Source organism: Penicillium hispanicum (genome assembly GCF_028827665.1).
Source record: "Penicillium hispanicum strain IBT 35686 chromosome Unknown utg000001l_segment0_segment0, whole genome shotgun sequence".
Taxonomy (NCBI): domain Eukaryota; kingdom Fungi; phylum Ascomycota; class Eurotiomycetes; order Eurotiales; family Aspergillaceae; genus Penicillium; species Penicillium hispanicum.
The window spans coordinates 2,223,291-2,236,750 of record NW_026623193.1 but is presented as its reverse complement, the minus strand read 5'-3'; the positions used below and the strand labels follow the sequence as shown (position 1 = coordinate 2,236,750).

The window sequence follows — 13,460 nt, the reverse complement described above, 5'->3', positions numbered from 1 at the left end:
TCTCTTCATCACTTGACTTGATCTTTGTTCCTTCCGGCTGAAGTGACACAGCCACACGCACGACATGAGTGTGAGTACGGGCACGGGTACAAGCCCGATGGATTTGGAATCGCACTCGAACGTTCTGAAGCCGCCGCTGGAGAATGAGCAGGATGTGCAGGATGCCACCGATCTGGCAGCGATGGGCCATGCGCAGGCTTTGACGCGCAAGTTTGATATCCGGAGCATGCTTGCACTCGCCTTTTGTGTTCTTGGTATGTTCAATTGACCTGGATGATGCAACGCGATATGGCTGGGGAAGAGGAGCAGTTGTTGTGTGCCGGTTGTCGTCAGGAAACGATGGGATCAGCGCTGACATTCCCCATGCAGGAACGTACTCGACTTTTGCGCAGGACCTGAGCAGCGGCCTCACCAACGGAGGCCCGATCACCATTCTCTGGGGCCTGGTGCTGGTCACTGCCTGTAACCTCTGTGTCGCGCTCTCGCTGGGCGAGTTGACGAGTAGCATGCCCACGGCCCTCGGCCAGGCATACTGGGTCTACCGGCTCTGGAGCACGCCGCTCGGTCGATTCGTCTCGTATATGTGTGCGTGGATCAATACGTTCGGGTGGTGGACCTTGACCGCGTCGCAGGTCGCTTTTATGACCGAATTCCTGCTGGGCATGAAGACGATGTTCGCTCCGAACTGGAATGGCGTGAACGAGGGCTGGCTCAACTTCGTGGTGTATATTGGTGTCGTCTTCGTGCTGACCGTCATCAACGTGGTCAGCTGTCGCCGTGAACAGATCCTCCCTTGGATCAACAATTTCGTCGGTGTCTGGTTCGCCGGCCTGTTCGTGGTCTTGTCTCTAGTCATGCTGATCTGCGTTGGCGTGAAAAGCGACCTGCACTTCCAGTCTGGCGCGTTCACGTTTGGCAAGTGGATCAACCAGACCGGCTGGAGCGACGGCGTGGTCTGGTTTACGGGTCTCGTGCAGGCCGCATACGGGCTGACGGCATTCGACTCGGTGATTCATATGGTCGAAGAGATCCCAGCACCCCGCAAGAACGCGCCCCGCGTCATCTGGATGGCCGTTGCCTTTGGCGCTCTCACCGGTTTTATCTTCATGGTGGTCTGTCTCTTCTGCATCCAGAATGTGGCAAACGTCACCGACGCCGACCTCCCCTTCATGGAGCTCATGCTCGAGACGGTCGGTCTGAAGGGCGGCGCCACGCTGATCGTGCTCTTCATTTTCAACGGCCTCGGGCAAGGTATTAGTATCCTCACCACCGCCTCCCGCCTCACCTGGGGCTTCGCCCGCGACGGCGGCCTCCCCTGGAGCCGGTACTTCAGTCACATCGACCCGGTGTGGCAAGTGCCCGCGCGCGCGCTCTGGGGCCAGGGCATCCTCATCGGCCTCGTCGGCATCCTCTACCTCTTCGCAAACACGGTGCTCGAGGCCATCCTGAGCGTCAGCACCATCGCCCTAACCGTCTCCTACGCAATGCCTATCCTCGCTCTACTCGTCACCGGCCGCGACAACCTCCCCGCGGGCGGCTCGTTCGCGCTCGGCCGCTGGGGCCCCTGGCTGAACTGGGTCAGTATCGTCTATTGTGTGATCACCACGATCTTCTTCCTGTTCCCCGGCAGCCCAAACCCAGCCCCGGCAGATATGAACTACGCCATTGCGGTGTTTGGCGTGATGTTGGTGATTTCGTTGGCGTTTTGGTTTATTCAGGGTAGTCGCACGTATCTCCAGACGGAAGATGCTGTTGCGCAGATGGTTTATGCGCAGCATCTGGAGAATAGCGATTTGCCTGGCGCTGAGTCTGAATCCGCGCCTGCACCCGTGGATTACAAATAAGGGGAGTTATGTGTATGTATATGGTTGATACAAGGACGGTGTATTTCACGCTGCTGTACAGAATACAGATAAAATTGCGCATGTCATTGCCCAGTTGCTTTGGTCTCTTCTACCCACTCGTCAGATTCATTCTCCAATTCTCATAATGTGCGCTCTGAGGAACGACTGTTAGTGCTGAGTTCGACGTATAGACCCATTCCGGTGTGTCTGGGACTCGGCCATCTACACATCAAGCGCTGCGTATACTCGTCTGTCTAGAGGATTGGACGTAACTATTGCCTTCGGTCTAGAATTCATTCAAGGATAAAAATATCACATTCTACCTGAGGCATCGAAATGGTCCTTTGCCTAATTGAGTAGACTGTTGTATATTCAGACCGTCGACCGGCTCGGCAACTAGGCACGTGCAGCCACCCTCGGCGCGCGCCATAAACATCGAAACTGTCCGACAACATCCTCTCCGAACCCATGGACATGGCGACTACCTAAAGCCCAACTCGTGCTACCAGCGGAACTGTACGGGACCACCGTCGGCATCCGGGAGGAGTGGCACAAGTCCTGTCCTTGGCAGCACCACATCGCTCCACAATTGATCCAAAACTCACCACCGGGAACAAGGCCGTAAATATTGATCGATATCTGCATAGCCGCCAGACAGCGACCGGGCCAGTCCAAATACTGTAGCGAGCTGACGACCCTGGCATCGCTTCAGTCTGGATGGAAAGCAAGTGCGCGGTCCCAAGCCAGCGACTGTGCAATCTCTCGACATACCCATACTGGTGTGTCCGCGGTCATCCCTTAATCCCTTATCGCGTGCCCTCACCCCGTATCAATTCCAGTCACTGACAATGGCTTTGTAGGACTAGTTGTTGGCACCACTAGACGAAGAAAGCAAGATCATCGCGCCAAGGAGGCGGGCCCCTTGGCGGAGTTCGCGATGGTCGCATTCTCGATCCCGTCAGTAAGACAGACGCTGTTCGACTTCCACGCTGCAATAATCGTCTGCACACATGCAGAAGCAGATTCGGATCTCGCAGGCGGCGATCGACCGCGGCAAAGTTGCCAGCCACCGCCAGACCTTAAAGATTCCCCGCCCCTCGCATTGCTGGATGAGTTTTGGCGTGTCGAGCGGGTGGAGCTGCACCCTGTCGATCATCGCGGACATCGCGTCGCGCGCCAGGCCAATCGTGTCGCAGCGCAAAAAAGGGAGGTGTGCCGCCATACCGATCACATCACTGGCTATCTGCGGGCGTCATCCGGACCTGCTTTATGGGAAATATACACAAGCAATTGATGTGCTGGACCGGACGTCCGCAGGCTGTCCTGTTCGAATCTCGCGAGCCTCGGACTAGGGGTCAGCAGCACCGTCCAGGGCCCTGGGACCTGGGGGTGGTCCCGACGGAGATCCGACCCCGGGTTTCACTGCCAGTGGAGCCGTGCAAGGCCAAGAGAGGGGAGACGCCGTCGTGATGGAGCTGCCGATACACCTGGAGCTACTGTAGCTCGGGTCTTTTGTGCACCACATTCCTGCTGGCTATCGTTCATTCCCACCCTTAATGCAACCATAATAAATAGTCCGCCTGCGCGCTGCCCCTCTTTCGTGTCGCTCATTCCGATCGGTTGGCGTATTTAATCTTTTCGTCTCTGCTCGAAAGCTCCGTCGCGGCGTTCGAAAGGGGGGCCCGTCTTCACTCCTTTATACAATGATTGCATCTCTGTTGAACCGCGGCGCTCTGTCGCTGGCGGCTGTGTCGCTGCTCGCGTCGTATACTGCAGCTGAAGTTTTCGAGCGGCTTGCTGCTGTCCCTGAGGGTATGTGGAGTTATTGGCGGTGTTGACTCGGAAGGATTGGAGGATCAATAAGGCTGACGATAGCATTATCTCTTCACAGGATGGCAGTATTCGCGTACCCCAGGTGCAAACCAGCCCATCAGGCTGCAGGTTGCGCTGGCACAGGGCAATGTCGCTGGATTCGAACAGGCCCTAATGGAGATGTCGACCCCGGACCACCCGAACTATGGCCAGCACTTCCGGACTCACGATGAAATGAAGCGCATGTTGCAGCCGAGCGTTGCCTCTGTCGACGCCGTGCGCGAGTGGTTGGAGGACGCTGGGATCACAGACATTCAGCGAGACGCCGACTGGATGACCTTCTACACGACCGTGGAGACCGCCAATGATCTCCTGGATGCCAATTTCCAGTACTATCACAATGATGCCCAGCATGTCGAGCGACTCCGGACGCTGGAATACTCGATCCCGGACTCACTGGTGTCGCATGTCAGCTTGATCACGCCTACCACGCGTTTTGGCCAACTGCACTCCAATCGCGCCACGATCCACAGCAAGGCCGTCGCCGCGGATGAGGCATTCGCAAAGGCCGCTGTAACCGATTCCGTCGACTGCAACACCGCTATCACTCCGCAGTGTCTCAAGGATCTGTACAAGGTGGGAGACTACAAGGCTGATGGGAAAAACGGCAACAAGGTTGCCTTTTCCAGCTACCTAGAGCAGTACGCCCGGTACGCGGATCTTGAGTTGTTTGAGGAGAATATCGCTCCCTGGGCCGACGGGCAAAACTTCAGTGTTATTCAGTACCACAACGGCCTGGATGACCAGTCCTCTACCGCAGATAGCAGTGAAGCCAACCTCGATCTGCAGTATATCCTCGGCGTAAGCTCTCCAGTCCCTGTCACGGAATTCAGCACTGGCGGTCGTGCTCCCCTGGTGCCTGATCTGGACCAGCCCGACCCCGATAACGACAACAACGAGCCATACCTGGACTTCCTGCAGAACGTGGTCAAGTTGAAGGATGAGGATCTACCGCAGGTGATCTCCACCTCGTACGGCGAGGACGAGCAGGTAAAGATGCGTTCACACCCCGACCACCGCAAATCCTAACACTCCTGCAGAGCGTCCCCGAGAAATACGCCCGCAGCGTATGCAACCTCTACGCGCAGCTCGGCAGCCGCGGCGTCTCCGTGATCTTCTCCTCAGGCGACTCCGGCGTCGGCGCCGCCTGCCAGACCAACGACGGCAAGAACACCACGCACTTCCCCCCACAGTTCCCCGCCGCCTGTCCATGGGTGACCTCCGTCGGCGCCACGACCGGCACCTCCCCCGAGCGCGCTGTCTACTTCTCCTCCGGCGGCTTCTCCGACCTCTGGGACCGCCCGGCCTACCAAGACGACGCCGTCAACGACTACCTCCACAAGCTCGGCGACCAGTGGTCCGGCCTGTTCAACGCCAAGGGCCGCGCTTTCCCCGACGTCGCCGCCCAGGGCCAGAACTTTGCCATCTACGAGAAGCAGCAGCTCACCAAGGTCGATGGCACGTCCGCTTCCGCGCCTGCCTTTGCCGGCATCATCGCCCTTCTGAACGACGCCCGCGTCAAGGACAACCACTCGACCCTGGGCTTCTTGAATCCGTGGCTGTACTCGACGGGCCGCGCAGCGCTGAACGACATCACGAACGGCGGCAGCACCGGCTGCGACGGCAACGGGCGCTTCAGCGGGCCCTCGAACGGCGGTCCCGTCGTGCCGTATGCGAGCTGGAATGCGACGCAGGGCTGGGATCCTGTGTCTGGGCTCGGATCGCCCAATTTCGAGGAGATGTTGAAGTCGGCCAAGACGGTGAATGTGTCCAGCTCGGACTAGATGTGTTGTCACGTCTTGCATGAGGGCTGGGTTATTTTGTTTTGGTTCTTGGGCTATGGAGGTTTCTCTATCCACCCGTCCACTGCGTGGATGGGTGGCTGAGTCGTTGTATCCTGGGTTTGGTGCATATAGATTCCGTGCTATGGTTCAGTTGTAATGATATTGCATTGCATAATGATTGGACTTTGCTCTGTTGATTCCGTGGGTAGGGAGGTGTATGTGGCCGGCACGACTGAATAAGTGGAAGGACTGCCAGGTCGCGAGTAGAGGCTTGCAATTCGTTATCGAGTCCGACGTAGCTGCCCAAAGCTGTCTAGCATTCTAGATCAAAGGCACTCTTCAAGAATCTTGCGGCTGGGGCTCTCCTAGACAAGTATATATCCACGCTGGAACTTCGTTGAGCCAGACTCCGCAGCCATACGAGCATCCTCCGCTTGACCATACTTGCCCGAATGCAATATTTGAATATCCAATATCGTGGGTATGAGGCTATTAGTATACCCGCAATCCCGCGGTAACTACGCCTCAACAAGGACCGGAGCATCGAGTTGGGTAGGTACATCTTGGTGCTTTTATCCATTACAAGATCTATAAACGTTTCGTGTCGAGATTTCATAGACATATCGCCCAACTCCGAGTCCCAATCTACGAAGCGGGCGAAGAACAGAATAATAGCGAGCCAAAACAATCCAGCCGCCCGAGTCGAGACGCAAACTGTGGCTCAAGACGAATCCCAAGTATCGTTGACCGCAGCGCCGGACGAAAGCCTATTGTGCGCAGGAAGCGTGTCGGTGGAGAAGGATATGGTCTATGGATTTTTGGATACGAATACGGAAGGGATCAAGTACGGTGGAAAGATCAAAGAAAAACCGGAAGCCGTTAGGCTATCCCACTTTATGTACAGGATTGATGGTCAGAGTGGGTTTGCTACATGCGTCATGGAAGATGCTTGTAATGTTGCTACAAGCGTCTTCCATGACGCCCATAGCGAACCCGCTCTGACCATCAGAGGAGCCGCACAAGCACAAGCATCATGAGAAAAGTTGGACTTCCATCTCCTGAAAAAAGCTGTAAACTCGGTTAGTCAAGTTCATTGATGTTCGTGATGAGCTCCCTTACTCGTAGATAGCACCTGCAATGGCATTCTTGCATAATCATCACTCATGCTCATCACGGAACCTAGGGTTCAAGTCAGCAAGACTCGACCATGGACTGACAGCTTGAGCCGGGTTACCGAAGAGTATAACTCACCTTCATCTTGTGGGGTTGTTTTTTGTGTTGGTTTTTTCTTGAAGGATGGGTGTACTGATAATGACTAGCTCTGTGCAAGCTGGAGTGAAACAAGATGCTGGCAACGAGGTCGTCGAGAGTTGACGAGCTGATGGGGTAAAAGGCTTGGTTAGCAGTTCTGTCAACCAGGCAGGGAGGTCAAACCTACCGAGCATAAGATCGAAGGAGCACAAGCTCCAGCTCATGTAGCGTGGGGTATCTCTTTGGGGGATGCCATGGCAGAAGCCATGAGGAGTCTTTGCATCCCCCAAAGAGATACTTGGCCTTGGCATGAAGCCAAGGCCAAGGAGGGCATGAATGAAGTCACCCGAGGCGGGTGGCCTGTCAAGATTGGGTTGAAGGAAGTGTGTGTGGAGAAGGAAGAAGCCCAAACCTGGGGGTGAAAGGCGATATTTATACCCCGGGAAATACGGGAAGAGCCGGCTCTACTGACAGATTAGGGCTAGCGTGCTTGTCGTGAATAAGGTCACGTTCTCTGTAGTGAATAAGGTCACGTTTTTTGTCGTGAATAAGGTCACGTTCTCTCTGTAGGCACCAGCGGCTGTTGATTGGCTGACGCGACAAGACGCGAGAAGATGCGCGTGACCAGAGCCGGTCTTTGGGACGCGAAGAGTCGTGAATGAACGGGAAGATCTATACTCCGGAAGCGAGGATTTAGGCCTACAATATAGAGCTCGAGCAGCGGGAGAGCATAGAATATCAGTTTCCTCCTCGAGAGTATCTAGTTGCAGATCTAGTTGGAGAGATGAAGCCGTACCAAGTCTGCAAGGTATGTCTACAAGATGTCCTCGTCTATAGCGTTGCCTCCCACAACTCAATTATTGCCATCTTTCCAAGCATCCACCAGTATTGCAATATCACCATCTTCAACCTGGACTGTAGAGCTCGCCATGAACATCGGAGAGTGGAACTTCGAGGTGAACAGGAGCGGCGTCGTTCATCGCGATTGTAGTGCTGGGCAAGATTCGAGCCGTAGCTAGAGGAACGGACAAATGCAACCACATTGTTGATACCGTCGAGGCGGAGACATTGTAGAAGTGCCGTTCCTACTCGTAGGGAAGGACACATGGGTGGGAATGATGAAGCCGACGGTGTTCGGGGGGTTTATGTGCCACATCTTGGTGCCGACTGGCTCGGAGCCCCCAACGCTTCATTTCGTACAGGTGGCGTTGCCGGTAAGGGAGGAGGTAATGCATGGATGACCAAACACTCGACGGAAATGCGGTTGAGATGGAAGATTCGGAGATCACGGCGTTTGTAGGCCCGGCGGTCTTTGCAAGACTGGAGGAGAACGTGCTTCGGCTTCCCGCAGAAGCTGCAAGGGCCTGCGAATGACGATTGACAGAGAAAGAGCGTTTATGCTGCTGTCCGCTGAGGTGGGCGAGAAAAGGCGGATAGCATATGGTTGGTGTTGGTAGCGTTGGCGTGGATGGATGTAAACGAGGTGCTATTTCTGGGGACGTGTGATGAAGAATCAATGCCTCGAGAGCATCAGCTGGTTGATTTCAACTGACCTCATTCAGTCCGAAATTATCCACTTGAAGATACACCTGTCGTCGTATGAGGCATCAGAAGCATTCCATGCGCGGCAACATTGTTCAGGCTGTCTTGAGATCCTCAAGAGTCCCCAGTCCGGATGTCGCTTATGAATCCTACGTGTTAGATACTAACATCTGCTAAGTCTAGTGTCAACTTTGAGCCCTGTTCAAGATCATCGCCGTTAGCCCACCAGAAAACGGACCACTCCACGCTTGATACTCCTCCGCCGTTGAGGACTGGCACCCTTCCCGATGGCGTCCTGGTAAAACAGAATCCCATCTTGACTCAACAGGATAGACACGACGACTCGCTATTGACTCGTCTTCCATGAACCACCGATGATGAGCAGACTGCCCAAGGAGAAACGGGTTCGATAATTGGGCTTGATAGGACGCGGCCAACTTCCATCATGGCGTGTTTCAATATTCAAAGAATGCCTGCCATGTTAGAAAGGCTTTGTTCCTATGTACTCTGTGTTGCTGAGAGCAAACGCCCACGGCTGGAATTCGATCTCGCATTCTCAAGCTTGGAATGATACTTGGCGGTGCTGTATACCGAGATCCCCGGTTATGCTCGCATAGCGGGAGCGCGGTGACGTGCTGGATTCACAGTTGGTGTTGAGATAGCCCTCGGCTGCGTCGGATTAGCGATTGCCATCTGATGAACTGTGAGACTGGCAGATGGATGGATATAGAACTGATCTGATATTTCAGGGCATCGATGATTCACACGGCAGATAATGCGGCAGATGGGCTGCGTGATCTTGATCGAAAGCGGTCATATATCCATCAAGATGAAGCATATACCGATCAGACATCAGAGCCCACGAATATCAGATGACCAGCTTGTTCGAGACCAACCTGCGAAGCTCGAATACCGACATCCTCATGCACACCAAAAGGCAAGCTCGAGTTATGGACATTCTTCGCAAGAGCAGGAAACTCGCTTGAAAAAAAAAACTCTCCGTGTCAAAACTCCGTCGACCGTTTGAGTTGACACCATCCAGCCACAATCGTGGGTAACACGTCGATGCCCCAGGCATTCCAGTCCAGAGCTAAAAGAGCTTTGGCGTTGGACTGCAATCATCTCATTCCGCGAGCAAGAGTAAGCTGTGTGTTCCATCTGCGAATCCAAGTATTAATCCCTGACACGGAATTCCAGACTACAGAGTAAGATGACGCCAACGAAGCCCGTGGGCAGCGTCTTTGCCACCATTGTCGATCCGGGATCACAGTGCGACAGCTTGGAGGACGGCGATTGGCGCGAGAATCTGTAGACAAAGAATGGACGAGACCGTGCTGATACAAAGTGCAGATGTCCAAAGACTCCAGTCAGCAGGATACATGTTTATACTTCTCTGGCCAGTGGCAGCGGGATGCGTTCGTCTACGGTTATGACGACGGGGAAGTGCCCGAGCGATGCAGAGAATGCCACTAACGCGACGATCCGGGGGATCCACGGCCGGTGATTCGCGATCGGCGGGTTCTCGGAGTCGGCCACGATGTAGCGCATCGAGATATCCGGAGTACTTGCCTCGGTAAACAGAGCAGAAGCCAAATTCGAATTACAATTGCTCAAGTGGTACTTATACACATGAAAGAATGTTGTCTCGTTGCGCGTCATGAAGATTGCGAACAGAACCAGAATGCGCCCCGGGCAGAGGCCTCGCTCAAGCAACCATCACCCACGTATTTCCTGTCCGTCCGGTTGGTCCCCTCACACTCAACTTGTACCCGCCGTAGCGGTTTAGGCGACCACGCCGGCCAGGGCAGAGCAGAAGAGCATCGCGACCAGGCCGAGGCCGGTCTTGGAGATGGGTTGGTTCGGCGCGGCGTTCTTGGTGGAGCTCGCCGTGGAGGTGCCGGTCGAGGTACCGGTGGAGGTCGACTTGGTGGTGGACGCGGCGGCGGTGGCCGTGGCGTTGAGGTTGGCGTTGCAGAAGACGTCGCGGTAGTTGTTGCTCTTGCTGGTCAGGCACTTTTGGAGGTCGTCGACGGTCTGGTCCTGGGCCAGACAGTAGATGCCGCAGTCGCTGCTGTACTTGACGGGCTTGTCGCCCTTGCAGCAGGAGTCGAAGACATCGGACATGTTGCCGCTCAGGACGGCGCCGCAGGCGGCATCCTTGATGGGGAGCTCGTAAACATTGGCTCCACATGCGGTGGAGGTCGCGACGGCGGAGGTGGTGGTGGTCGACATTGCGGGTGATTGGAATTGGAGGCGTGAAGCTTCAGAGAGTAATTGTGCGAGGAGGGAGAGTCTGGAGAGGGAAGAAAGACCAGAGTGTCGGGCCGGGGAGGTCGAATAAAAAGGATTCAGCTATAGGGTCAGGTAAGACAATGGCGCCCGACGCCGCGCTGCGACTCGCTGTGACTGGGGGGATCCACTTGGCGCCAGTACTATGTATAGCAGTGGAGAGAACCCTTTTCCTCGGATGAAACCCTGGGGTGATGCATCAGATGGACGTGGTGTGATGGGTGGCCTGCGGGATGGGCGCAATTGCATGAGTTCTGCTGTATACCAGGAATAGTCAATAGTCCATAGTCAATGGCCCGACTAAGCCCTGCGAAGATCCTTGCATGGCTATTGACATCTGCCGGGCATGGCGATCCGGTGGGACTGCAGCTTGGAAATCATAATCGTCAAGGAATGCATGCATAGCCAACGATCTATACAGTAGTGGCATTCATGGGTATCTCGTATAGCTCCTTTCCCTCTCGAGTGCTTCGCGGCCCGACAATCAACACAACCACCACCACGTCCCGGCTTTACTCGGCAGTCTTGGCCTCGGTCATGGCCTCCACATACTCCGTATTATGTGTAAAGTTCTTTTCCGTCTCCGCAGTCTCCACGCCGACCAAAGCAAGAAGACCGATCTCACTCTCGATGCGCTGCTTGCGCTCGGCGTCGGCGGCGGCCATGCCGGTCGTGCCAAACAATTCGTCCATCTCCTCCAGTGTGCGGCCCTTGGTCTCGGGGACCAAGAAGACAACGTACAAAATGGCGATGGCGGTGATGCATCCGAAGAAAATAAAGGTGCCGAGCTTGGAGGTACTGATGAAGGGGGAGGTCGCAGTCGCAACCGCAAAGTTGTTCAGCTGGAATGAGATCAATTAGACAGAGCGACTGTCGGACGAGTCATGTCATATTTACCCAGTTGCTGCTACCACCAATACTGACACCCTTCGCACGCATGCTCAGCGGGAAGACCTCCGAAGTGACAATCCAGGCGACGGGGCCTAGTAGAAGGACAGTCAGCCTGCGCAGCGACATCAGCAGATACAGGAGACTCACCCCAGGAGTAGGCAAAGTTGATGACGAAAATCCAGACAAACACAATCGCCGTCCATCCTGCAGCCCGGTTCTCGTTAAAGGAATTCTCGTAGCCACCGATGATACCGGCGACAATGAAGTGGCAGATTGCCATGCCGGCCGCGCCGGCGATGAGAATCTTCTTCCGACCGATTTGATCCACCCAGAGCACCGCCGGAATGGTAAAGAGAAACTCGACAATGCCAACGACACCCGTGGCCAGCAATGTGGTGGTGTTTCCGGGCAGATCCATGGCCTCGAAAATGTACGGACTACAAAGGTCAGCACTCGGGTGGCCCCTATACGAGACGGTAGAACGTACGCGTAGTAGTTGATGGCATTGATGCCGTTCCACTGCTGGAAGACCATGATCATGCACTGCTCACTATTAGCAAGCACTACACGTTGCGCCATAGGGGAGAGCGTACAGCCACAGTCGTTCGCCTGAACAGAGATTTGTTGGTAACCAGCGAAAGATAGTCGTTCAATCCGATCTTGAAGCGGCTGGAGAACGAGCCGTCCTGCAGATGCGGGTACTTCTCTGCGGCCGTCTCGACCTCGAACATGTGCAGACTCTTGATTTCCAAGTACTCAATCCGGACCAAAATGTCGTCGGTAGACGTGCTACGCAGTCGGGCCAGCGTCTGTAGACATTCCTCCTCGCGGCCGGTGTTCATCAGATGGCGCGGCGACTGGGGCATGAAGAGCATCATACCGGCGGCGAGAATGATTGCTGGGAGAATTTGAATGCAGATGGGGATCAACCACGCAGCCTTGGACTGGCTCTCTCCAGTGCCGCCGATATAGTTGGTGCCGTAGCCAATCTAGATCGGTGAGCTCTCTGTGCTCGACAAGAGACAGAGATGAAACTTACCCAGAAGCTGACCATGATGCCAAAAGTGATGGCCAGCTGCTGCACAGCGACAAGCGAGCCACGAATCTCGGGTGGCGCCTGTGGCTCGATCAGCTCGGAGATTTGGTGGAGTGGAGTAGAAGAGAACTCACCAGCTCGGCGTTGTACAGTGGCACAATCATACTCAAACTCCCAACTCCCAAACCCGTCACGAACCGACCACCAAAGACATAGTCTTTGTTCTCTGTGCACGCCTGCACGATGACTCCAACACAGAACACGACCACCGCCACGAGCACCGTCAAGCGACGACCGAGCGCGTCGGCGAGGTATCCGTTGAACAACGTTCCCACCCACGCACCCAGCTCGAGAATCGAGGTCAGCATGCCCTGTTGGATGCCCGACTGCGCGGCATATCCTTGCGTCTGGACGAGGCACTCTAATCAGTGGTGGGACACAATGGAAGAGATTAAGAGATGCGTACAGCCATCTGGAAGGATTTCATCGTCAAAACCTGCGCGAACATTCCCTGGTTGTCTGTTTTGATCCCATTAGATCTTGATCTGCCCACCCATGGGACGCAAGCAATGTGCTAACTCACATCCATACACCAGACCACCCAGCGACGCAAAAAGCCCAATGGCCGAGGTCTTCTTGTTGCTGATCAACCCCCAGATCCCACCTTTGCCAGCGAGCTCCGCACGCTTGGCCGAGACGGCCGTCTCACCAGCTACAACAGGCGCCATGATGTCTCGCAACGAACAATAAGAGGGCCCGAAATCAATTCAGAAGCAACAAGTCTGGAAAGTGCAGGGAAGAGGCCGATCAGAGCACAACGCAAGAGCTGTGTGCATGCACGCCACTCGAAGCCGGGGATCTGCGCTGTATTTATTCACCCGCACTCCCCGACCAAGTTGTGGCTGCGCGCACTGGGTAAATTTCCCCGGCTCTTTACCCATCCCCATGGGG

General features: G+C 55.2%; 5 protein-coding genes across 5 annotated transcripts; 3 read left to right on the top strand and 2 right to left on the bottom strand.

Moving 5' to 3' along the window:
• Window positions 1-64: 64 nt before the first annotated feature.
• N7459_000861 (putative amino acid permease family protein) lies at window positions 65-1,844 on the top strand (the record flags this gene model as incomplete). Its single annotated transcript, XM_056940046.1, has 2 exons — window positions 65-254; window positions 370-1,844. 2 exons carry the CDS (start codon window positions 65-67, stop codon window positions 1,842-1,844), a joined length of 1,665 nt encoding a protein of 554 aa, XP_056804326.1.
• Window positions 1,845-2,854: 1,010 nt separating this feature from the next.
• Window positions 2,855-3,196, top strand: N7459_000860 (uncharacterized protein; the record flags this gene model as incomplete). Its single annotated transcript, XM_056940045.1, has 1 exon — window positions 2,855-3,196. The coding sequence occupies one exon, from the start codon at window positions 2,855-2,857 to the stop codon at window positions 3,194-3,196; it is 342 nt and encodes a 113-aa protein (XP_056804325.1).
• Window positions 3,197-3,547: 351 nt separating this feature from the next.
• On the top strand, window positions 3,548-5,500 carry N7459_000859 (S53 family peptidase; the record flags this gene model as incomplete). The annotated part of the gene is made up of 3 exons (XM_056940044.1): window positions 3,548-3,656; window positions 3,736-4,706; window positions 4,757-5,500. The coding sequence occupies 3 exons, from the start codon at window positions 3,548-3,550 to the stop codon at window positions 5,498-5,500; spliced, it is 1,824 nt and encodes a 607-aa protein (XP_056804324.1).
• Window positions 5,501-10,075: 4,575 nt separating this feature from the next.
• Window positions 10,076-10,525, bottom strand: N7459_000858 (uncharacterized protein; the record flags this gene model as incomplete). The annotated part of the gene is made up of 1 exon (XM_056940043.1): window positions 10,076-10,525. One exon carries the CDS (start codon window positions 10,523-10,525, stop codon window positions 10,076-10,078), a length of 450 nt encoding a protein of 149 aa, XP_056804323.1.
• A 569-nt stretch (window positions 10,526-11,094) lies between these two features.
• N7459_000857 (uncharacterized protein) lies at window positions 11,095-13,237 on the bottom strand (the record flags this gene model as incomplete). The annotated part of the gene is made up of 9 exons (XM_056940042.1): window positions 11,095-11,424; window positions 11,480-11,565; window positions 11,621-11,910; window positions 11,961-12,016; window positions 12,067-12,462; window positions 12,513-12,590; window positions 12,644-12,916; window positions 12,976-13,028; window positions 13,093-13,237. The coding sequence occupies 9 exons, from the start codon at window positions 13,235-13,237 to the stop codon at window positions 11,095-11,097; spliced, it is 1,707 nt and encodes a 568-aa protein (XP_056804322.1).
• Between the last annotated feature and the right edge of the window lie 223 nt (window positions 13,238-13,460).